Below are 24769 nucleotides of genomic sequence, written 5' to 3' on the forward strand. Positions count from 1 at the left end.
GCTTGACCATTACAAGTGTGAACTCCGTGTGCCTTAGTTCTCTAATCTGTAAAATGGGAAAAACAGTGCCTATCTGGTAAGGATGAAATGACTCACATAAGACAACAGTACCTGGCACACAGTCAGCGCTCACTAAATACTAGGTGTGTTGCTAACTCCATCCTCTCCTTTCCGCTCCGTATCCAATTACAAAGCTCCATCAGCCACCTTAAAATACTTCTGGGATTCTTTCCATTCTCTCCATGCCCACTCTTTCCACGACTCTGACCATCATCTCTCAGCTAGATTACTACAATACCTCCCAAACTGGCCCTTTTCAGAGCTCAACGCATATGTCACTTGCTCAGGGACGTTTCCCCAAATGCCCAACCTCTACCCACTAGGTTAACAAAGTCACAGAGTACAGTGCCTTTTAACTTTCTTCTTATTTTTTGTGTCCCACTGGAATGTGAGATCCACGAGGGCAGGACCTTGTCTGTGTTTTTCTTCATTCCACCCCATACAGTCCAGCACAGGACCTGGCATTCAGGTCACACTCCAACATCAGATGAATGAATAAAGGGCGGGCTCTGAGACGTTACTACTTAGTTTTGGATTGTCTAACTACTAATACTAACCTCGTTTAAAAAACCATAATAACATGAGACAATATTAAAGGAAAAATTAACTTATAATTCCATTGAAGAAGAGCCAACTCTCAGTGTATTCAGTGTATTCCGTTCTACAAAATTAGACAAATTTACGAAAGAGGGAAAGTAAATTGTGTATAGAGAGTCATATTTTCTTTTGCTTTCCGTAACAATGGCACAGAGTGCTACTATAAAACCCACCCAAGAAGTTAATTTAATGGAGAAGGAGTCTTCCCACAATTCATACACTTATATAAAAGCTCTTGGCAGAAATCCAAAGTTACACACCAAACTGTTGCAGGCCTAGGAAAGGTGTGTGTAGGTAAGGGGAACTTTTAACTTTCTCAAAATATTTTTGCAGTGTTTGAATATTTTATTGCACCTGTGACTCATAACAGAAAAATAAGGTATTTTTTAAAAATCTTACACAAATGCAACCTAAAATAACTGTCTTGCTCACAGCCCAGGATTTACATTTATAGAAAGATAAAAACAAGGTTCTAATTACATTTCTCTAAGATTTTCTTATAAGTCTGTTCCCTGGCCAGACTTAAATTGTGTTAGACTGGAATCACATTTGATTGAGAAATGTTTAATTTCCTCTTAAAGGTTTGTGTCATTCTACTTAAGCAAACCCAGAAGCACATCCAGATCTTCCTGGCTCTGTTACTCCCAGTTAAGCTGTAGGAAGGTCTTTAAAGGTTTCAACATGAATGATAAATAAGTAGAGAAAAAAAAAATTAAGGATACAAGCAACAATTTATATTCTATCTAGAACTACTGATATTTGAGAAGAATCTGGGCAACATTTTAGCAGAAATGCAGAAAGAATCCAGACTTGAAAAAAAGATGTTGGACTTGTGAGGTCCCTTTTCTGATTCTAAATAAACATGTTTCATTCAAACACAATAGTTTAGCTGCTTTTACAAGATACAGAATACAAATTTAATTCATTAAGAGTTTAGGACTATTTTTGAGGACACAGTGCTACCAAAAAAAAGAACTAGTTATAAATGGCCTCTAGACATGAAGGCCTAGAGGGTTTCTGAGGAAATTGAAACAATCTTTCAAGTAAACGTATGAATTATTAGAGAAGTTAAGGGTATTCTAAGCGAACACATTATATAAACGTTAAAATCTTAGACTTAAATTCTATGTTTTTCTTCCAGTGTTATTTGAACTAATTCATACTTGAAGCAGGTCAGCTGAAAAACTAAATTTATTTTATATCAAATTTTACTTTTGACTGTTATAATGTATCATGTTAGCATTTGGGGAAGTGGGGATTAGCAGACAGAGCCATTAGTGTAAAATATATTTTAAAGCACTGATTTAAGCAGGAAGAAAATGGTGACTAAAATATTTGGAGGGTGTTAATGAGGAGGCATGTTGCATATGCCTAGAAATAAATATCACTAGATATTTTGGCCTGCAAATATCAGATCAGTTTTTGGTGTATTCCAGTAGGACGGGAAAGAGCAAGAAAAAAATTTTTTTTTAATAAACAAAGAAAAATGAATTCTGACATTTAGAAGATTATCACTGGATACTGGTGCTTCATGTATTTATAAAAGGATGTCTGATGGCCCTCAAATATAATTCAAAATTTCATTTCACGCAGGTCCCTTGATGAAGTTTGTTAGGAATCCTAGAACTGAGTGTCCGCTGATCATCATCAGATTAAACTTTTTAAAAACCATGTGCTGAGAACTCAACAACAAATTGGAGGTCTATACTGAACAGATATAAGGTAAGATATACAATTTGAGAAATAACTGTGAAATTTTACAGTCATTTTTTTAAAATAAGAAACTTGCTAACACAAATTACTTCCATGGTATATGTTACATGGCGTGGGACATATTATATGCTTTTAACGAAAAATTTAAAACCCGCCATAGGTAGAATTATTTTTCTAAGAGGTAAATGACTGTCGTATATTCTGATCCTGTATCCTAGGCCAGGCCGGTTGTCATATGATGTGAAATTAAATACTTATCATGATAAAACCATACATTTAGACAAATGTGGTAAGAACAGAGTGGGGAAATGACTGGTCTGAATTAGTGAAAATTTTAAATGTGGCCCATTGTAAAAGTCAATGATCAGGAAACCAGTATCTGGAAAAGCGATCTTTCTTTCTTTCCTAGGAAACACTTATAGATACTGATTTAATCACAGTCCCTGGCTTCTAGTTCCCTTCCCCCAAACCTCCAACTGGGGCAAACTCATAGAGCCATCAGGAATCAACAGCAATGCAACTACAAATTCAAAATAGTAGCTGGTGGACAAAAGGGTGAAAGCAGCTGCTCTAGGGGGAAAAAAAAAAAAAAGACAAAAAGACAAAATAATGCCATCCCATTCACTCCAACCCACCCCCACCAAGAAAAGAAAAGAAGAGGACTAACTGAATATAAGGAAAACCAAGAATTAAGCTCTCTCTCTTTTTTTTTTTTTTTTTCAAATTGGGGAACAGAAGGAAAACACAACTGTTATTTCTGTGTCAGAGACTTCAAATCATTAAATGGAGTTAAAAGGGCCTTCTACTTTTGTTTGTTTTACAAATTTAATCCACAAATCCAATCTCTACAGAGAAAGAAAATAACAGAAAGTAAGCAGACGAAAGATTAGCCACACATACAAGCCTAGTCAAAGCTGGCAAGAATTTTATCTCCGGTAAGGCTTCTACAGTAACAAATGGATTAATTTCCTTGCCCAGCTTTCACTTGTACTGGGGAAGAATGCAAAACAAAGTTGTACTTCTCGCCCAAACAGTAACATCAATCTGTTTCAAGAGAAGGTCTCCGACTTTTAAAAGCGCACTGTTGAGTTCCACCATTACCATCTTCTTAGACCAAGCGCCAGAAGCTGTCAACTGCTTGCCCTATTTAAACGTTCATCTGCACCTACCTCTCCCAGCACCAAGACAGACAGTTGCAAGAGAGGGGGAGGGCGGGCGGTGGATCCCACTTGGGGCCGCAGAGCAGCGCTACCGCAGCTACCTAGTAATCCTGGAGTACCCGCAAGGAAGCACCTGGCCAAACCCTAAGCGAGAACGTGAAACTGCCCCCACGGTGGGAGGACGGCGTACTGGCACGTGTTCCCGGGGCCGGATCTGCCCGCCAGGGCGGACCGAGCCTACACTAGCTGGACGGACGCTGGGTGGGTGGCAGCTGGGAGATGCGCCTGCGACCCCCCGGGACCCCAGACGCAGGGAGGAGCGGCAGGTGCGGCGGGCGGGCCCGGAGGGCGGGCGGGGCCTCACCTGCACGCCGGTGTAGTTCTCGAAGAAGAAGAGCACCATGCTCTGATAGATGCAGTAGAGCCGGTCGTCCACCGCCTGGTAGAAGCGCGAGGGCAGGAAGGCGGAGAGCAGCCGCCAGGCCCCCCAGGCCAGCACGTAGGTGGGAGCCGTGCCCAGGAGCACGGCGGCCGGCAGCACGCAGCACATCGAGTACATGTGGAGCACCAGGGACAGCAGCATCTTCCCGGCTCCGCACGCGGAAGGCTCCGCCGGCTCTTCCCCGCCCCGCCGCCGCCGGCCGCCCGGCGGCCCTCAGTCGGCGGCCAATCACCGGGCTGGGCCGGGCCCCGCCGCCGCCCCCTCACCTCGCCGGGCCGCCGGCCGCCCCTGAGACGCCCAGCCCGCGCCGGATCCGGCCTCCGCCCCCAGCCGCATGGGCCGCGCCGCCGCTGGACGGTGGGCGGGCTGGCGAGTGAGGGGCCCGGCGCGCTGCTCCCGGCCGCGGGGCAAGGGGAAGCCGCGGCCCTCGGGGGCTCGAGAGCTCAGGATCACTCACACCCCATGACCCTCTCCCGTCACCCTATGCCCCTGCCGGGGGCGGGGCTCCGCGCCAACAACACGACTCCTGATTGGCCGCCCGTTACCATAGTCCCCCTCCGGGGGCGGGGCTCAGCGGCAAGAACTCGTCTCCCGATTGGTCGAGTGCTGCTGACAGTTGACGCGCAACTGCCGCCCGGACGCGTGGACTGCCCGCTCTGGCTACTGCGCATGCTCCAAAGCTTGCCCCCGCCCCGCCCCCCCCCCAAGGGAAGCGGCGACTTCCGGGCGGAGCTGGTTGAAGGTGGGTGTCGGCCGAGGAGGGGCCCGGGCGGCCTTGTGCCCCTCGGTCCAGCTCTGGGCGCAGATTGGCTTGAGGGAACGCCCCACCTCCTGCTTGCACACCTGAGGGCCCCTGGACCCCGGGATGCGCCCTTAAGCCGAGATGTCCCCTTCCGTGGGGCGCACCGGTGACCCGCGGTACCTCGCAGGTGCTGCAGACCGTGGCTTCGGGCGGCTAAGAGGACTCTTGCAGGCAACAGGGACTTGTCAGGCCTGCTGTGGGAAGGCCCGCAGTGACAGCAGTGCGATAAGCGCTGTCAGGGCGTTAGCCCTGGGTTATCGGGCCAGGCTCACCGTCCTCTTCAAGGTGACTCTCACCCCCTCCGCCTTCCCGGCTTCCTCCTCTTCTCCCAGCCGGGTGCACAGGACCCCCTCTCCTGCCCTTCACTCGCCCACCAGCATGCTTCCGAGTCAGGCCCCTGCCTTCCCATCACTACAAGTTTACGCACAGCCGGACAGCCTTTTTACAAGGTTCTTGACACACTTTTATTTTATCAGGCCTTATCAAATTCACTCCTGCTTCACTTCCCCAGGCCTGGCTCTTTAACTTCTTTCTGGTAGTTTATGATGAGCCTCAATTTTTGAGTAGTTTTTGAAGGTACTTGAGTGCACATGTGGGATAAAGTACTAACCTACTTCTATGACCTTCACAAAAATCTAGGAAATCAGGGCAGCCGTTTTATTGATGTAAAAACAGACTCTGAAGCCTTCTGACTCCTACTGCCCTTTGGCTACAGTGAGTATGGTTTACTGTGTAATCCTTACCAGGGATAGTTGCACTTCAGAAGACTGCCGAATGCTTTAAGTGAAAAAAAAATTTTTTTTTTTTGCCTGAATGCAAGCCTGTGGTGTAGCTTTATGCAGGAAGGCATTTTAGCGGAAAATTCTAATCAGGGCCAGGACGGTGGCTACTTGATTTGACTATCTCTACATGATTGACATCATGTAACGTGATTGGTAAACGGTGACCTTGAGGGACAAATCCAGGTGAATAGAGATTGCTCAAGGAACAATTATTTGGACAGGTATATTGCCAACAGGAAGCATTGAACACTAAAAAGATTTTCAACGGGGTTTCCCCTCTTCCTGTGGAAAGTAATGCCCTGTGAGAACTAGACTCTTTCCGGAGGGAAGAAGTCCTGGGTATGGATACTGTGCACAGTCGATGCTGCTTACGCTTCCTTTAAATAACTGAGACCAGACATCCCTACAATTAGGAAAATGTATGAAGAGATAAAGCTGGTTCAGTGTTAATGTTACAGTCTGTATACATGCAGTCAGTAAATGTTGTGATATGTGTAAGTATGTTACTTCCTGTGAATTACCCCCATATTACTGTTAGTCACCCGGTTGTAAAGTTTTGTGCCCGGTTCTGACATGGGGACACTGAGAACGTGAGCCTCTCTTGTCCCCTGTTTATATCCAAACCCAGCCCGACACACTCAGTTATCCCCTGTGCTCTTCAGCCCCCTCTGTCCCTGCTGGTCACAGATTTACCCTCCTTTCTGCCTTACCCTCTCTTAAGCTGTACTCAGCCCACACCCTCTGCCTCTACTTCCTTACGATGTACATTTTTTAACCCCTTGCAGTCTGACTTCCTTTTCCACCTCTCTACTGAAAGGGTTCCTTGTAAAGAGCGCGTCTAACCCAGCTTGCATACAGTGGCTCTGGGATATAACAGTGAGAAGACTGATTGCATTTAGCAGGGACTTAGGTGTGGGGTGAGCTTTACGTAAAGGGGGATATTCAGAATACCATGGGGACGTATACCGAGGAGATCTCATTTAGTCGGGGCACATAGAATCCTTCTCAGGTAGAGAGAGATTTGAGATGAAGTTTGAGGGTGGAGTTAGGTGAGAGCTAGAGAAGGGAAGGAAGACAAGAGCCTTCCAAGTGAGAACAGCGAGTCGGAAGGACTGAAGCTGAGAGCCCACAGGTTCTCAAGGCTGAAGAGACCTGTGTGCAGCATGGTAATGAGGCGCTCTTCTCTTTTTTTTATTCAGATGCCCCCTAGAAGTATGCTGTGTATTTCCCTCACACATTTGTAAGTTAATATCTAAAATTATTATTTTTAAATTTTATTTATTTATTTATTTATTTATGGCTGTGTTGGGTCTTCGTTTCTGTGTGAGGGCTTTCTCTAGTTGCGGCGAGCGGGGGCCACTCTTCATCGCGGTGCGCGGGCCTCTCACTGTCGCGGCCTCTCTTGTTGCGAAGCACAAGCTCCAGACGCGCAGGCTCAGTAGTTGTGGCTCACGGGCCTAGTCGCTCCGCGGCATGTGGGATCTTCCCAGACCAGGGCTCGAACCCGTGTCCCCTGCATTGGCAGGCAGATTCTCAACCACTGTGCCACCAAGGAAGCCTTAAAATTATTTTTATCATAAGTTTAATTAGTTAAAAAAGAAATAAGTTCTGATGAGTTGTAAATGAAATTTTAAAATAAAATTAATTACAGAATTTAAAAATAGTTAAAATAAAATTACAGAAATCTTTTAAGTGGACCCCATGGGTTATAAATACCATAGTGATTTAATACCACCACTCTCCATTTAAAAAAGATTTTTACCAATTAGAATTTTACATTGATCCTTGGTCTCCTTGAAAACATTTTCATTCCACTTCTGCCACATAATTTTATCTTAACGGAATATATTTTATGCTTCCAAGTCTTTTATTGATCAGTCATCAGGGTCCCAAGAGTTAAAATGTCTTCTGGATTGAGCTATGACTGTTGTTAGCAATATACAATTTAATCAATGTATATCACAAAATCTGATTATTGTAAATAAAGGTAAAGTTTGATTGGAAATGCTTGTCTTAATGGTACCTTAATTGAAAGAAATTGGCGAATTATCCTTTGGTGTCCTAAAGTTATTACACCTTTCCGTCCTCACTGCAGAACAGTGTGGTAAGATTGGGGGCTGGGGAGCAAGTGGGCAGGACGGTTGTGAAATGCAAGGCGGGTCTGTACTCCACGAATCTTCTCAGGCACATCAAATGGACAGATACTTTTGAATCAAGAAATCTACTTAAATGAACAGTCAGTAGCAGAGTGGTTACATGAATACACAAAGATGACACATGAAATGTTATGCAGCAGTTAGAAAAAAAACAAGTAGACCCAAATGTACCCAAATGATCTGCACGTTAGGTGAAAAAAGCAAGTTGCTGGATAATACATGCACTATTACCCCATTTCTGTAAAAAATAAAACAATATATTTCTAGATGCAAATGTCTAAAAACTGATGACCGTGGTTTTCTCAGCGGAGGGGAAGTAAGATTAGTTGATTAGATGAAGTTCAGCTGGACTTCCTGTATTGTTTCAAGTTTTTACAAAGAAATATTGATTCAACAAATATGTATCCAGTGTTCCATATCCCACTTCATGCTGGGTGTCAGAGGTAAAGAGAGAGACCAGATAAAGGCCCTGAGGTCATGACCCTTGCGGTCTGGGGTGGGGCAGTGGGATTAATTTATTACAGAGGCAAATAAAAATAAAGGAGAAAAATAAGAGATGACTTTTGCAGGAGACAACTAGAAGGTGGGATCCACGGGAGTTACTTGACTTTGGTGATAAGGAGGGGGAGGGAGGGTGAAGAATGCCTCCCCAGCTTCAGGCTTGAGTAACCCGCTGGAATTTGGTTTCATCTACGAGGGGTGGAAACAGGTTCTGTGGGGCATGGAGCTTTCTCAGCCCGTGCAGCGGAGAGCACTTTAAGGAAAAGAACACAAGTTTACAAATACAAAATTGGATTTGAACATGGATCTTTATTTAGAATGAGAGAAATAATTTTTAAGTATATAAATTTTTACAAGCTGACATACCACAAAAATAAAATATTCAGAAAAATAACTTTTCTTATGTAACTATCACAGATCAGTGATAAATATACCTTTCTTCTGATTGTGAAAACCATTTTGCATTTTCTCTACAGAAAAGTAATTGCCTTTCTAGCATGATAAATGTAAACTTGGTTTTTATCATTCATTGTCAGGATGCATGATATTCAACCTCACACTATGACTTTAGTACATTTTCAGTAAAACTAGGTTTATTTCGTGAAGCGGGGGAGTTGAGAAGGAGAAGAATATAGTGGGAACTTGACAAACGCATTGTAAAATTCATGTAGGGAAACAACTCAAAAATTTTTGAAGAGGCGGATTGCTGAGCGTGGCAGTCAGAGTGATGGGCATCCGAAGACATCCGTGTGATTTCTGGAACCCGGGAATACGTTAATTTGCTTGGCAAAGGAGAATTTAGGGCACAGATGGATTTAGGATTGCCAATCGCATGACCTTACGGAGCTAATCCTGGGTCATCCAGGTGGGCGCAATGTCGTCACGAGGGGCCTTAAAAGTGGGAGGGGGCAGTTAGGGAGCTCAGAGCGGCGTGCTGGGAGCAGGGCTCGCCCGCCCCCGCTGGCTTCCAAGATGGAGAAGGGGGCCGGGGAGGGGAGGCAGGCTCCGGAGCCTGGAAGGGACGCGGGTGCGGACTGTCCCCGGGGCCCCAGGAGGACACAGCCCTGCTCGGTACCGTGCCGACTCCAGTGACGCCTGCTTTGAGCCTCTGACCTCAGAACCGTAAGATACGTTGGTTTTATTTAAGTTTCTAAGTAGGTGGTGATTTTTGATAGCAATAATAGGAAGCGGGTGCACGGAGGGAGGGACCTTTCCGGCAGGTACCGGCACATAGTGTAACGCTACGGTAATAGTGTCTTGCTAGTGAGGAAGCGGACGGCTCAGCGGGACAGAAGGAAGAGTCTAGAGACACAGGTGCTGCTGTGTTTGTGTGTTTTGTATTGTCTCATGAAAGTGGTATTTAAAGTCTGAGGGAAAAAAATGAATTAGTCAAAAAATGCTAGTACCTCTGTACATTTGGGGAAAACGTTATATCAACAAACTCGACAACCTACACCCAAATAAAAGCCAGACGGGAGGGTTTAAACATAAAAATTCATCTTAAAAGTAAAAAACAGGCTTCCCTGGTGGCGCAGTGGTTAAGAATCCGCCTGCCAATGCTGGGGACACGGGTTCGAGCCCTGGTCCGGGAAGATCCCATGTGCCGCGGAGCAACTAAGCCCGTGCGCCACAACTACTGAGCCTGCGCTTTAGAGTCTGCGAGCCACAACTGCTGAGCCCGTGCGCCTAGAGCCCGTGCTCCGCAACAAGAGAGGCCACCGCAATGAGAAGCCCGCGCACGGCAACAAAGAGTAGCCCCCGCTCGCCGCAACTAGAGAAAGCCTGCACGCAGCAACGAAGACCCAACACAGCCAAAAATAAATAAAAAATTTTTCAAAAAGTAAAAAACATACTAGAAAAAATGCAGGGTAATCGTTTTATAAATTTCACGTGGAAGAGATTTTACTTGGCATGATACTAAGACAGAGTATTGAGTCTCATGTGATCTTGGCGTCTCCACGGAGCAATCTGACAGCAGAATTGAATAAACTTGTGTCTCTCTGAAAAACCACTAACGTTCACCCTGAATGCTGTGAGGTCTTAGCGTGTCTGAGGGCCTTGGAACACCCAAATTGATCCTACCTGAACTCAGGTGTGGAATGTAATTAAAGAAAGCTGTAACATGATCAGCTGTACTGTAAACTGACTACCGTGAAGTGGGAACAGAAGGGTGCTATCTGAACGTAGAAGCAAAGGGAAGCTTGTCTCGGTGTGAACGAATGGAACACTCCGGAACAAGAATACCTTCTCCTCACTAACGACTTAGAATGTAGCCTAGTACTGCCTGTATTTGTTCAGCCTCCATTCGCGCTTTCATTTATTTTTATCTGTAAAACTAAAACGAGAAGGCATTCTTGTTCTAAAAGATTTAAACACTGTTTTGAATATTGAATGAAATGAAGTTCTCACTTACTGCTGTCTCAAATCCGACTTACTCACCTGGAGGTTATGGTTGTAATAAACACCTAGAGGTTATGGTTGTAATAAACATAACTTTATAGTTATTTTCTCGTGCTTCTGTCAGTGGATGTTTGTGCATGCCCTGCCCTGTTCCCCTCTTGAGAGCCCTAAGATTTCCATTTGGATCAGATATCCACTGCTCCCCAACAGAACTCATGTGCTTTGGGGAAAGTTGATTCCATCCACTGTCTCAGGAGAGGCCATGATCCATGTAAGGCAGTGGTTTCTTGTGGGTTTTCTTGTTTTCATTGTGAAGTCTGGACATTGAACCCTTGAAGCTCCTGAAGACCTTTTCAGGTGGTCCAAAGTCAAAAGTATATTCACAGTGACACTGAAACATTATTTGCATTGAATTTGGAGTAATGTTGGTGGGTAAACCTGCTGGCACCTTGGCATCAAGGCAGTGATACCAAAGTGCATGGTGGCCATGCGTTCATTGCCATGGACTCTCCATGAAAAACCACTCATTTCACTTAAGAATACCCTTGACAAAGCAATAAACATAAATCTATTAAATCCTGACCCTTGAGTACACATCCTTTTTTTTTTTTTTTAAAGGAATTCCTTTATTTTTATTTATTTATTTATTTATTTTTGGCTGTGTTGGGTCTTCGTTTCTGTGCAAGGACTTTCTCTAGTTGCGGCGAGCGGGGTCACTCTTCATCGCGGTGCGCGGGCCTCTCACTATGGCGGCCTCTCTTGTTGCGGAGCACAGGCTCCAGACGCACAGGCTCAGTAGTTGTGGCTCACGGGCCTAGTTGCTCCGCGGCATGTGGGATCTTCCCAGACCAGGGCTCGAACCCGTGTCCCCTGCATTAGCAGGCAGATTCTCAATCACTGCGCCACCAGGGAAGCCCCGAGTACACATCCTTTTAACATGTGTGAGTAAAAGGTAAGTATGCGTGAAACATGTTTGCACCCTGATTAATGTACAGTAGTTCTCTAGAGGAAAAACATTGATTTGTGAGCTCAACTAGCTAGTTTTTTCATAGAACATACTTTTACTTGAATAACAGATAAGCTATGGTTATTCTGGCAGATATTTTATCAAAAATGAACAAACCGGCTCTGTCATTTCAAGGAAAAACAACTGATAGTATTGCTGATAATAAACTCGAGCTTTTCAATGAACATTAGAATTTTGGAAAACCTAGATTTGCTCTCATGAACTTGACATGTTCTCAATAATTGGACTTCTTTAGTTCTGTGGTGATATTAATTATTGTGCTTTCAGTATTGTATGTCAACGTTTAGAAGATCTGCATGACTCAGTGAACCAATATTTTATAAATCAGTGCTTGGACTCTAAAAATCATGCGTGGGTAAATGGTTATTTCAAAGTGCAAGACAGACCGATGGATTTTAATGTAACAGGGTACAAAAATTTGATATGTCAAATTCCACATTGCTAACAACCTTTAAGAAATTACCAGTTGCTGAGTTTTAGTATAATACAAAATAATATTCACATTGTCTGAAGGCTATTAAACTCTTTCCCTTTTCTAATCACGTATCTGATTGAGGCTGGATTTTCTTCAGATGCCTCAACCAAAAAATCATGGCAGCAGATTGAATGCAGAGAATCCAGCTGTATTCAATTAAGCCAGACATTAAAGAGATTTAACAAAAAATGTAAAACAATGCCACTCTTCTAAATTCTTTGTTTCGAATTTTTTTTCCATAAATATTAACATACAATGGACTTTACTGTTCTCTAAAAGGGCTTACTAAATATTTTAAACTTTTCACTTTAATTTCCAGTATAGTAAATAGCAGTTAAGTATAACCTGGGTTTAAAAAAAACAAGGTAAAAAACGGGTAACGGGTTCCTGAACCACTCCTCTAGGACAATCAAAGTAGCCCTACTTCTGTTTCCACAAAAAAAATTGTTTAGGGATGAACTAACCCCCTTAAGGCTTCTGAGACTCAAGTGGAGGTTATTGTGGGTTCTGGAAATGAAGCTTGTTGATTCTGCCAAAGATGCTACCAGAAACGTTCCTTCCTCTCTTTGGGCTGATGAATTAATATTGGGGTGAAACTTGGAACTCTACAGCCAGGAAGTCGGCTTCAACCTGAAGGCAGAGCTAAGAAATAGGACATGAAGCCTTTGAAATCCTTAGGGTGTGTTTCACAGCTGATCTGATTCAATAGCCCATCTCTCAGCCTTCTAGTTAACGAACAAAGAAGCCTCTATTAAAGCCAGGTTGAGGTGGGTTTCATCTCTCATCTACTCAGTCCTCCAGGCTGGAAACCTAGAGGTTATCCTGTTTCCCTGCTCCTCACCAGCTACACCCATTGGCACTGGGTCGTTCATTCATTTGCTCACTCATTCAATCAGTTACTGAGTGCTTGTTATGTACCAGGCCCTGGTCTAGGACCTGGTCATATAGGCAGATAAGGTCCCTGTCTCAATGTCAGTGGTGAGAGATGGATCCAGTTACAAGGGCAAGCAGTGAATTAAAATAGGGAGGTGTGAGAGAGTTGTGAAGTAGCTCCTTTAAATCATAAGGTCAGGAAATGCCTCTGTACAGAGGGGACATTTAAGTTAAAACTGGAATGATGAGCAAAAGGAAGATGAGAGCATTTCAGGCTGAGGAAACAAGTGCAAAGGTCCTGAGGCAGGAAGGAAGGAGCTCAGTAAGCAGCAGTTCTAATCTATCGGTGGCTAAAATCCTCAGGCATTCTTGACTCTGCTCTACCCCACCCCACATCCAATCCCTCAGTAAACTATTAGTTTGACCATCACAGTCACCCAGAACCCACCCCCTCTCTCCACCTCATCCAGGTGCTGTCACGTCTCACCTGTGCGAATGAATGTCGTAGCCTCCCTATTTCCACCCTCGAGCCCCCTCCCCCTTCCCAGTCACTGTATCTTCTGCACAGAAGCTGTTGTGGGTGAACTTTGTCCCCTTCAAAATCCATGTGGCGAAGTCCTAGCCACCCCCCACCTCGGGATGTGACTGTATTTGGAGATAAGGTCTTAAAAGTGGTGGGTGGGGTAAAGTGAGGTCCTGAGGGTGGGCTTTAATCCAGCATGACTGGCGTCCTTGCAAGAAGGGGAAATTGGGACACAGACACACAAAGGGAAGATGATGGGAAGGAACACAGGAGACGGCCGTCTCCAAGCCAAGGAGAGAGGCCTGGGGCCGATCCTTCCTCACAGCCCTCGGGGGGAACCAACCCTGCCAACATCTTGCTTTTGGATTTCTAGCCCCCAGAACTGAGGGACAATTTCTGTTGTTCAAGCCCTCGGTCTGTGGAGCTTTGTCAGAGCAACCTGAGAGCACAAAACCAGCAGCCAAGGCCATCTTTCTGTTAATTCTCTGCTCGTGGTAGTTGACCTTAAACCACTTGGGGCTAGGGGCTCTGGGGCTCCACACCATCAAAAATCCGAGTATAACGTAAAGGTGGTTCCTCCACTACTGTAGTGTTTACCATTGAAAAAAGTCCAAGAACGAGTGGACCCTTGCAGTTCAAACCTGTGTTGTTCAAGGGTCAACTGCACTCCCATCTCAGAGTCAGATCCAAATTAAGTCCTGCCTGTGATGCTTCCCCGACCCCAGGCCTCAGCAGGAAGACCCTTCCCACTGTGTGCACCACAGCTGTGCCTCGGACTCCCAGCTTCAGCTGTGCAGTGGCCGTCAGGACTGAGCCTTCCTCAAACCCAGACCCCCCAGACCCATAAATGCCCTCTCTTCTCCCATCTGGGTGACGTTCTTTACTGCAGTAAGGAACGGGTTTCAGTTGATCCATGAGTTACTGTGGTCATTCTAAAGAGTTAGCCATCCTGACCTCTTGCTGTTCTTCCTTGCATCGAGCAGGACAGGTCTTCCCAGAACCTGGAATTTTCCTCCCCATATATGGACATGCTTGTCCTCTCTTTGCCAGTCTCGGTTGAATGTCATCAAAGAAACTGTCTCTTAACCACGTGTGCCCTTTTGTTATTACTTGTTTACCTTGCAACAGACATTGCGAGTTTTTCCCCAATATCCACCTCCCATTTTATAATAATTAGATCCCTAATTTTTACCTAGGTACATGGCTGCCTAAAATAAAGACTGTTTCACACCTTTTCTTCCACCTAGATGGTTTGACTAGCCAATGAAATGTAAAAGGAAGTGGTGTATGTGGGGTATAAGATGCGTTGTGTACTCTTCTTTCTTACTGGGTAAGATCATATGTAATGGCTGGAGTGTCAGCCATGTTGGCAGGCACACATGGCAGAACAATCACATGAAAATAACTTGAATTCCTGACACTATGGAGCATCATACCAGCATTGGACTTATTACCTCCAGAATTCCTGAAAGCAAAAAACACAAAACAACAAAAACCTTTTAACTTGTTTAAGCTTGTTTTAGGTTTTTGTTATTTGCAGCCAAATCTGATCCTAATATCCTTACTCTGCTTGATATTATATTGCATTTATTTCTATGTGACACAGTATGCATTATCTGTCTCCCCTTGCTGTAATGAGGTAGGACTTTGTGTTTTTACTTTATTCGCTAGGCATTGATCAGGCTATAGAAATAATTAATAAAAAGTTGATGAATTAAAGAGGAAATCTGCACTCCAGGAAGATGTGCCATGTTTCTTCTCTAGGATTTACTGAATACCCCCAGCACACTGCCGCTACGTAGAAACATGGGGGGTGCTTTCCTTCTCCATGCCCCCTTCTTTGGCAGTGCTCCCCAGAGGCACGACTAAGTGAGACAGATCTATAAAATCAGGTTTGTACAAGGGAAGCCCTCTCTCCGGCCTCCGGTGTTGGATCCTAGGTAATGAAGCCACAGACCATCAGGTACAGATTATGAGCCAGACAGGACTAAACACTAGAGCATAGAAGTCATGAGGAATTGCCGTCATAATTGGTGCCATGGAAACCGCACACACACATGTTGATGCTTTGGGAGAAGAACAAATGAACGTGCAGAGATATGAGTGCAGGTTGCACGCAGCTCATGTGTCCTGAAAGAAGGGGAGAGAAGGAAGGCAAGCTGCCCACTGTCTCTCCTGTGATTTCCAGCTGACTTCCAGCACCTGGCTTCATGCAAGTTCCTTGATTCTTCACGATAAATTCCCTTTTACCTAATCCACTCTGAGTAGGTTTGCGTTCGTTGTTGAGGAACAATCCTGCTAAGACTTCTTACATCTCCTTGGGGTACGTGCTCTTAAGGACACCTGTAAAGCTCTTCCCAGTCTGGTCCCCACCTGCCTTTCTGCCAATGTTTACCATTGCTTGCTGCCTTCTAAACTAAGCTGCGTTCCCACAGACCCCTTTCATGGTTTAAAGCAGCCATGCTGTTTGGTATCTTAGCATTTTTGTAAGCACCATTGTTTCTGCTGGAATGTTCTTCCTCTCTAATTTACCCATCCGGACCTAGCTCAAGTTTTCTTTCTGCTGAAAGAGCCCCCAGACCGTAGTAAACGCCCCTTGACCTTCAACACTCCCTTGAAGGTGCCTCTATTACAGAACTTACCCTAAGTTATTGCAATTTGTCGAAATACCCATTGGTGCTTCTCTTACCCGAGGAGGTGCTTTTGAAATCCGAGCCTAAAAATTCTACAAGAATTTTAAATGTTCTTAGCAGAAAGTATCTCCAACACCACCACCCCACTCTTTTCCCTGAATCCTCTCAGTTTGCTGCTAAAAGGCTTGACGTCACCCTTCCATCTTCCCTCAGCTTCATCCGTGCACACCCTACCCTATATGTTATCCAGCTGGCTGGCGGGCTTCCTTTATTCCAGTTCCTTTTTTAAGAGATGCCTTTTGACTTCTCCTGTCTTCTGGTAGCAGGGACTTTGCTGAGCCCTTGACCTCCTCTCGTCGGGACCGCTGTGCTGCCGCCCTGCTGCAAATCCTTCCCACACTGCTGCCAGGGTCACCTCGCTAAAACAGTCTGATCTCACTCCTCCCCCTCTGGAAAGCCTTCAGTGACTCCTCTTTTCTAAGGTGAAAATCACACTCTTCACGGGCTCCTAGGCCTTTCGCAGTCTGGCCCCGCTTGCTCTGCAGCTGTACCAAGCACCATGTAAGTTGCTGGCTCTACACCCAAGTGCTGGCCTGACTTACGGCCACCTTCCAGCTGCCCTGCTAGCAGCAACCCTTCTGCAGACACTAACGTCCGGCCACCTGTTTCTCCTGGACCCTGTTTCAGATATGACTCATGCTTTTGGCGGGACGCTGCAGTCGTGACTTTTCTAATTTTGTCTGTTAGTGAAATATTTAAACTTGACTTATGGTGATAACTTGTTTTCATTAGTTGTGTGTACATTTCAGTCTGTTACAAATAAACTCTGTGGCAACTTACAATGATGCCTGTAGAACAGAACAAGTAATAAAACGAGAACACTGAGGAGAGGTGGGTACCTGATAGCAAGATGAGGTTGGTGCCCTGCAGACCTCTTCGTGATGAGACGACAGCTTTATCCTGAAGTAGGCTCTCAACTTTTGGAGCCAAGAGTACAGAGAAGTACAAGTCATCTTTACATTTAACACTAGAGAATGACAATAATAAATATGTAATAAGTAACACAGCAACAATTGCCCTTGACATACACAGTTTGTGGTCACCATGCACAGCACGGGGTAGTGACTGAATAGAAGTCTCTTTAATGGTCTTGCCAAATCCAGGTATACAGTAAGTCCCCTACAGATGACCCTTCAAGCTGCAAACTTTCAAAGATGCAAACGTGCGTGCTAGCCCCTGTATATCAGCTGTTGTACTGTACTACTGTACTTTTCAAGGTACTGTACTGTTAGATTAAAAGTGTTTTCTTTATTTTTTGTTTTTTATGTATGTATTATTTGTGTGAAAAGTATTATAAACCTATCACAGTACCGTATTATATAGCCAATTGTGTTAGTTGGGTACCTAGGTTAACTTTGTTGGACTTATAAACAAATTGGACTTACGAACACCCTCTCAGAACGGAACTCGTTTGTATGTAGGGGAGTTACTGTAACTAGGCATCTGAGCCAGCTGAACTGTGATTTACACATCGATAAGGTAGACAACCATTTTTCTTCTCCCACACCCCAGAAGAGGAAACACACACACACACACACACACACACACACACACACACAAGCAGCTGCAGTAATAATTGCTGGCATCTACTGATAGGCTTGGAAACATTATTTTTGGGTTAGAGGTGGTAGCAGAGATCCCTGATATCAGTTCTCCTCTTCTTTGTAGAAAGAATCCAGAGTCAATCTGGGAAGATTGCCATGCAGCTAGATGACTGCCTTTCCTAACTTCCACTTGTAGCCAAGTGTGGCCACGTTGACTACATTTTGGTCAATGAGACATAAGCATAGTTGTTGTGAGACCGCTGGGAAATGGCCTTAGAAAAAAAGGGGTGTTTCCCTTCTCTCCCACTTATCTCTTCTGGGTGGTGGAATGAAAAAGTGATGGCTGGAGCTTGAAGAGCTACTTTGGGCCATGTGGCAGAGGAGTAAGATGGAAAGAGCTGGGATCTTGGAGCTTCTAGGGCCATTGCTGAGTGTGAGTGTGTATGAGAATTATAGCTAAAGCTAATCCTAACTGAGAAAAAGAGGATGTTGTTTGGAAGCTGGAGTCCATGGCCCCCAGTGGGTGACTGTGAAAGATTAAGGTCAATGGAGGGGGATGATTTGACATCTGTTTCCCACCTGGCACCTTGGAGGAGGTTGAGTCCTCAAAGTTAGAATTCTCTCAGAAGCTAGAAGAACCTTTTTAGTGAGAGACTTTATAAAAGTTTGGGCTAAATCAGAGGTCTTTTGGTTCCTGAGAGATGGTGTCACACATCTAGGGGAGAACCGTTCTCTGCATCCTCAGAACTATTAGATGGAGGGAGGCCAGAGCGAGTACACTTCACACAGATGTTATTGCTCTCCGGGTGGGGACATTCTCATTCTACGGATCAGTAGTTCTTTCTTTTTAATTGCGGTGTAGTACTTTATTATATGCATAGACTGCAATTTATTTACCTATTGTGTGGATGGGCATTTGTATTGAGTCCAGATTTGAACTGTCATGAATACAGTTGAACAGTCTTATACTTGCCCTCTGGTGGACATATACAATACCATTTTGTTCATTGTTTTCTGGTTGTTCTATAATTCCTTTGTTCCTTTCTTCTCTTGCTCTCTTTGTGATTTGATGATTTCCTGTAGTGGTATGCTTAGATTCCTTTCTGTTCAGCTTTTGTGTATCTATTACGGATTTTTGTTTTGTGGTTACCATGAGGCTTATATAAAATATCATATATCTATAATAGTATATTTTCAGCTAACAACCTAAGTTTGAATGCATACAAAAGCGCTACATTTTTACTCTAATCCTTTTTCTTTTTGATATCACAATTTACATCTTATTATATTGTGTATCCCTTAACAAGTTGTTTATAGTTATTTTTAAGACATTTTTGTCTTTTAACTTTTATTCTCACTTTGAGTAATTTACCCACTACCATTAAAACATTAGAGTATTCTGAATTTAACTATACATTTACCTTTACCTGTGAGATTTATACTTTCATAGTAATTGGCACCTTTAATTGCAGCTTGAAGAAATCCATTTAACATTTCTTGTAAGGCAGGTCTAATGGTAATGAACTCCTTCAGCTTTTGCTGTTCTGGAAAACACTTTATCTCTCCATTTCTGAAGGACAGTTTTGCCAGGTGGAGTATTCTTGATTGGCAATATTTTTCTTTCAGCACTTTAAATACATCATGCTACTCACTTCTGGCCTGCAAAGTTTCTCCTGAAAAATCTGCTGATGGTCTTATGGAGGTCCCCTTATATGTAACAAGTTGTTTTCCTGCTTTTAAGATTTTTCTCCTTGTCTTTAACTTTTGATATTTTAATTATAATGTGTCTCAGTATGAGTCTCTTTGGATTCATCTTCTTTGGAACTCTAGAATTCCTGGATGTAGATGTCTGTTTCTTTTCCCAGTTTAGAGAAGTTTTCAGCCATTATTTCTCAGAATAATCTTTCTATCCCTTTCTCTCTTCTCTTGTGGTATCTCTGCAATGCAAATGTGGGTGCCCTTGGTGAAGTCCTGTAAGACTAAGCTGTCTTCATTGTTTTTCTTCTTTTTTCTTTTTGCTCTTTGGACAAATTCTACTGCCCTCTCTTGGAGTTCGCTGATCCTTCCTTTGCTTCATCTATTCTGCTATTGGACCCCTCTGTGGAATTTTTCAGTTCAGTTATTGAATTCTTCAATTCTGTGATTTCTGTTTGGTACTTTCTTGTATTTTCTGTCTCTTTGTTGAAATTCTCACTTTGTTCATGCATTTTTTTTCCCTCCTGACCTCGGTGAGGACAATAATTTTGAACTGCTTACCAGGTAAATGACTTATCTGTTTCACTAAGGTCTGTGATGGAGTTTTATCTTTTTGTTTGGAACATAGTCCCCTGTTTCTTCATCCTTCTTGACCATCTGTTTTAGTTTCTGTGCATGAGATAAACAGCCACCTGTCTCAGTCTTGAGGGAGTGGTCTTGTGTAAGAAATGAAACTTATCCTTCCTCCCAGCCCTACCTCTTGATTCCTTCATACCTGTGTGAGTGACCAAGCTTTCTTCTTTGTGTTTGGGGGCACGGCGGGGAGAGGGGGTTGTTTGTTTCTTGTTTCTGGCTCCCAGTAGTTGAGGGTTTTCGAAGAACTGTAAGCGTCCCAAAGGAGAAGCCAGACCCTCAAGCAGCAGCTTTTAAAGAATGCAGATAGACCTCTTTAAGGGAAAGACCGGGAAGTGGGCCTTTCCGTCTCCTCCCTCTGGACTGAGCCCTGGGGAATACCCAGTTAAGAACTGCTTTGTCATTTGTTACAGTCCTGTGGGACTGGTGAATGTAAGCTCTCTTGGCCACCACAGCCAGGGGGCGTGACCGCAGGGTGGCAGCTGCAGAAGCCAGGGCATCAGACATGTGCAAAAGCTCCTTTCAGGGAGACACTGGTGACCTGGATTTGGGAGAAGGAGAATGGCAAGGTGCCGTCAACCTTGCCGTCTCTCGTCTGCAGAGAAGGTCCCAGTCAGCCCCTACATGTGTGTTAAATAGAAGCCTGACCATCAGACTGCGGCTTTTAAGATACATAAATAGGCCTAGATCATGGAAAGACCATGAGATGGACGTGCCAGTCTGCGGCCTCTGTGCTGAGATTTGGGGGGATCACCACTGAGTCCTGCGAGCCCATTGGTTTCCTATACATTGTGGGTCTCGTGGATGCAAGCCCCGTTGGCCTTCAGAGCTAGGTATTTGGGGGCTTGTCCCTTGGGTGGAAATTTAAAAGCTGGGGTGCTAAATTTTGAGTTCAGACTGAACCCACACTCCTCCTTGGATGGGACTTGAACCCAGACGCACCTCAGATTGGGACTTGAACCCACCATCCCTGACTTAGGAGGGGACTCAAAACCACTGTCTTTTAATTAAAACCACTCACCTAGTCTGAAACCGCAGAACTCAGCTCAGGACTTAATGAAGCCCAGGTTCTTCTGTCTCAGTGCAGAAAGAATTCACCGAGAGGCCAATTGACAGGCAAAAGAAGTGATTTATTAGTATAGGATGCTTGTGAGAGATACAAGCGGGCACTGGAACCTACCATCCTGAGAACTTAGTGGGCTACATTTTTATAAGCAAAGGAAAAGTGGGGAGGGGAAAGAGACCACCTTCTCCCTTGTTCTTTGAGTCTTCCATCATTAACTCCTCCTACACGTTGGGTGGGGGAGTTTTTGACCCTATATGGCCCAACCGGGACTGTCATGGCGCCATGGAAATAAGCAAAAAGGTGGTAACATATACTAAAATATGGTACATCATCTCAGGGCTCAGTATAATGTCACCTTTCCCCTGTATTTTTATTTTTAGTGTGCATAGAGTGACCCCAACTAGCAGGGTGCAGGTGTCATTGCCGTGATTTACAGTTTTGTTGTTAGTTTTGTTGTTAAGCAGGCCTGCTTTCTTGAGTGATCATTAACTTACAGGGGTCTCCCAAAGTTCCCTCTCTACTTATGATCCCCTCATGGGATTAAGTATTTAATCGCCTACTTTGTCCCTTTACTCCGTCCCTCTCAGAGCCCTTCACTCTTCAGAGAGGAGCTGGGAGTTGTGAGTTCCTCCCGAATATATGTCACTGTGCCAGGGGATTTCTGGACTTCTTTCAGAGGAAATTCTTTTCATCTGTAGCTGTAGATTTAGTGTGTCCCTGGGAGGAAGTGAGTTCAGGAGTCTCCTGTGTGACCATCTTGAACCAGAATCCACCTATGTTTAATTTTTCAAGGAAACTCCATATTGTCTTCCATAGTGGCTGTACCAATTTACATCCCCCAAAACAGTGCACGAGGGTTCCCTTTTCTCCACATCCTTACTAGCGTTTCTTATGTTTTACCTTTTTAAAGATAGTCACTCATGGAAGTTCCCTGGCGGTCCAGTGGTTAGGACTCTGCGCTTCCACTGCGGGGGCGCAGGTTGGATTCCTGGTTGGGAAACTGAGATCCTGCACGCTGTGTGGTGAAGCCAAAAATGAAAACAAAAAATATAGTCATTCAGCAGGTCGAAGGTGATGTCTCATTCTGGTTTTGATTTGGAGACTTTAGGAATATGAATATATATATGCATATGTATATAAAATTATTTTATCAAATACAGAAAACTTAAATTATTTCTTTCCAATTCTTATGCCTTTCATTATTCTTTTTTTTTTTACCTCATTACTCTGGTTAGGACTTTCGGTACCATGATGAACAGGAGTGCTAGGGGTGAGCAGCATTGCTGTGTTCCTGATCTTAGGGGAAAAGCTTTCGGCTTTTCATTGAGTATGGTGTTAGCTATGGGTTGTCATGTATGGTTTTATTATGTCGAGGTTCATTCCCTCAATACCCACTTGTTGAGACTTGTTATTATAAACGTATGTTGAATTTTGTCAAATGATTTTCTGCATCTATTAAAATGATCGTATGATTTTTTTTCTGGTGCACAACAGTGATTTCGTATCTCTGTACATTACAAAATGATCACCACAATAAATCTAGTTACCATCTGTGACCACACAGACATATTACATTATCACTGACTGTATCCTACAACTGTACATTACACCCCCATGACTCGTTTATTTTGTATCTCTAATCTCCCTCACTTATTTCATTCATCTCCCCTCTGGCAGCCGCCTGTTTGTTCTATGTATCTATGAGTCTGTTTCTGTTTTGTTATGTTTGTTTACTTGTTTTTTTAGATTCCACTTGTAAGTGAAATCATACAGTATTTGTCTTTCTCTGACTTATTTCACTTAACATAATACCATCGAGATCCAGCCATGTTGTTGCAAATGGCTTTTTATGGCTGAGTAATATCCCATTGTATATACATAAATATATATATCACATCTTCTTTATCCATTCATCTGCTGATGGACACTTCAGATGGTTTCCATATCTTGGCTATCGTAAATAATGCTGCAATGAGCCTAACGGTGCATGTACCTTTTCAAATTAGTGTTTGCGTTTTTTTTTCAGAAAAATACCCAGAAGTGGAATTGCTGGATCATATGGTAGTTCTATTTTTAATTTTTTAAGGAGGCTCCCTACCGTTTTCCATAGTGACTGCACCAATTTTACATTAATTTTGTAAATCATATTGATCGTATAATTTTTATCCTTCATTTTTTTAATGAAGTTGTATATCACCTTGATTTCACAGATATTGAACCATCATGGTATTCCTTGAGTAAATTACACTGACCATGGTGTATGATCCTTTTAATGTATTGTTGAGTTTGGTAATATTTTGTTGAGGATTTTACCAACTATGTTTATCAGGGATATTGACCTGTAATTTGCTAATGTCATCCTTGTCTGGTTTTGGTATCAGGGTGATGCTGGCCTTGAAGATGAGTTTAGAAGTGTTCCCTCCTCTTCCATTTTTTGAATGAGTTTTAGAGGATTGATTGGTATTAATCCTCCTTTTAATGTTTGGTAGAATTCACCAGTAAAGGCCGAACTTTGTTTGGAGGTTTTGTTACTGATTCAATCTCTTTACCAGTCATCTTCCTGTTCGTATTTTATATTTCTTTCTAATTCAGTCTTGGTAAGTCATATGTTTCTAGGAATTTTCCCATTTCTTCTAAATATCACATTTGTTGGCGTATAATGCTTTTTATAGTAGTCTCAAATCTTTCGCATTTTTATGTTATCAATAGTAGCATCTCTCTCAGGTCCGTTTTTTTCATTTAAGTCCTCTCTGTTTTTCTTGGTGAGCCCAGCTACTCATTTGTCAATTTTATCTTTTCAAGGAACCAGTTCTCAGTTTCATTGATCTTTTCTATTGTCTTTTAAAACACTGCTTTATTTATTTCCTCTCTGATCTTTGTTATTTCCTTCCTTATAACTTTGGGCTTTGTTTAATCTTCTTTTTGCCTTGTTCCTGAGGTATAAAGTTAATTTCAAATTGTTTCTTGACGTTAGGTATTTTTGCTATGAACTTCCATCTTAGAACTTGTTTTGTTGCATCACAAAAGTTTTGAAATGCTGTATTTCTAATTCCATTTGTCCCAAGGTATTTTTTTTATTCTTTTGATTTCTTCTTAGACCCATTGATTTTTCAGGAGCTTGTTGTATAATCACATATTGTGAATTTTCCTGTTTCTTTCTGTAATTGATTTCTAGTTTTGTACCATTGTAGTTAGACAAGATGCTTGATATGATATGTCTTCTTAAATGTATTAAGACTGGCTTGTCTCCAAACATATGATCTATCCTGGAGAATGTTCTGTGTATACTTGAGAAGAATGTGTATGCTGCTTTTGGATGGACTGTTCTGTATCTATCTGTTAAGTCTAGTCTACTGTGTCATTTAAGGCTAATGTTTCCTTATTCTGTGTGAATAATCTATCCACTGATGAAAGTGGGGCATTAAACTCACCTACTATTATTGTGTTGCTGTCTGTTTCTCCCTTCTGGTCTGTTAATATTTGCTTTATATATTTAGATGCTCCTCTGCTGGGTGCCTAAGTATTTACAGTTATATCCTCTTGTTGGATTGACCCTTGTTATTATTTTTTTTTAAATTTTTTTTCCTTGTATTATTTTGTAATGCTCTTCTTTGTCTCTTACTACAG

General features: G+C 43.2%; 1 protein-coding gene across 3 annotated transcripts in view; it reads right to left on the reverse strand.

Moving 5' to 3' along the window:
- The window catches only part of AGPAT5 (1-acylglycerol-3-phosphate O-acyltransferase 5), a 62263-nt gene extending 57792 nt beyond the window's left edge, over window positions 1-4471 (reverse strand). For all 3 annotated transcript variants that reach the window (XM_061177465.1, XM_061177464.1, XM_061177466.1), the window contains exon 1: window positions 3895-4471. In XM_061177465.1, the coding sequence (XP_061033448.1) occupies window positions 3895-4113 (219 nt within the window). In that variant the 5' untranslated portion in view covers window positions 4114-4471. The remainder of the gene's footprint in view (window positions 1-3894) is intronic.
- Window positions 4472-24769: the final 20298 nt, after the last annotated feature.

This window comes from Eubalaena glacialis, chromosome 20 (genome assembly GCF_028564815.1).
Source record: "Eubalaena glacialis isolate mEubGla1 chromosome 20, mEubGla1.1.hap2.+ XY, whole genome shotgun sequence".
Classification (NCBI taxonomy): Eukaryota; Metazoa; Chordata; class Mammalia; order Artiodactyla; family Balaenidae; genus Eubalaena; species Eubalaena glacialis.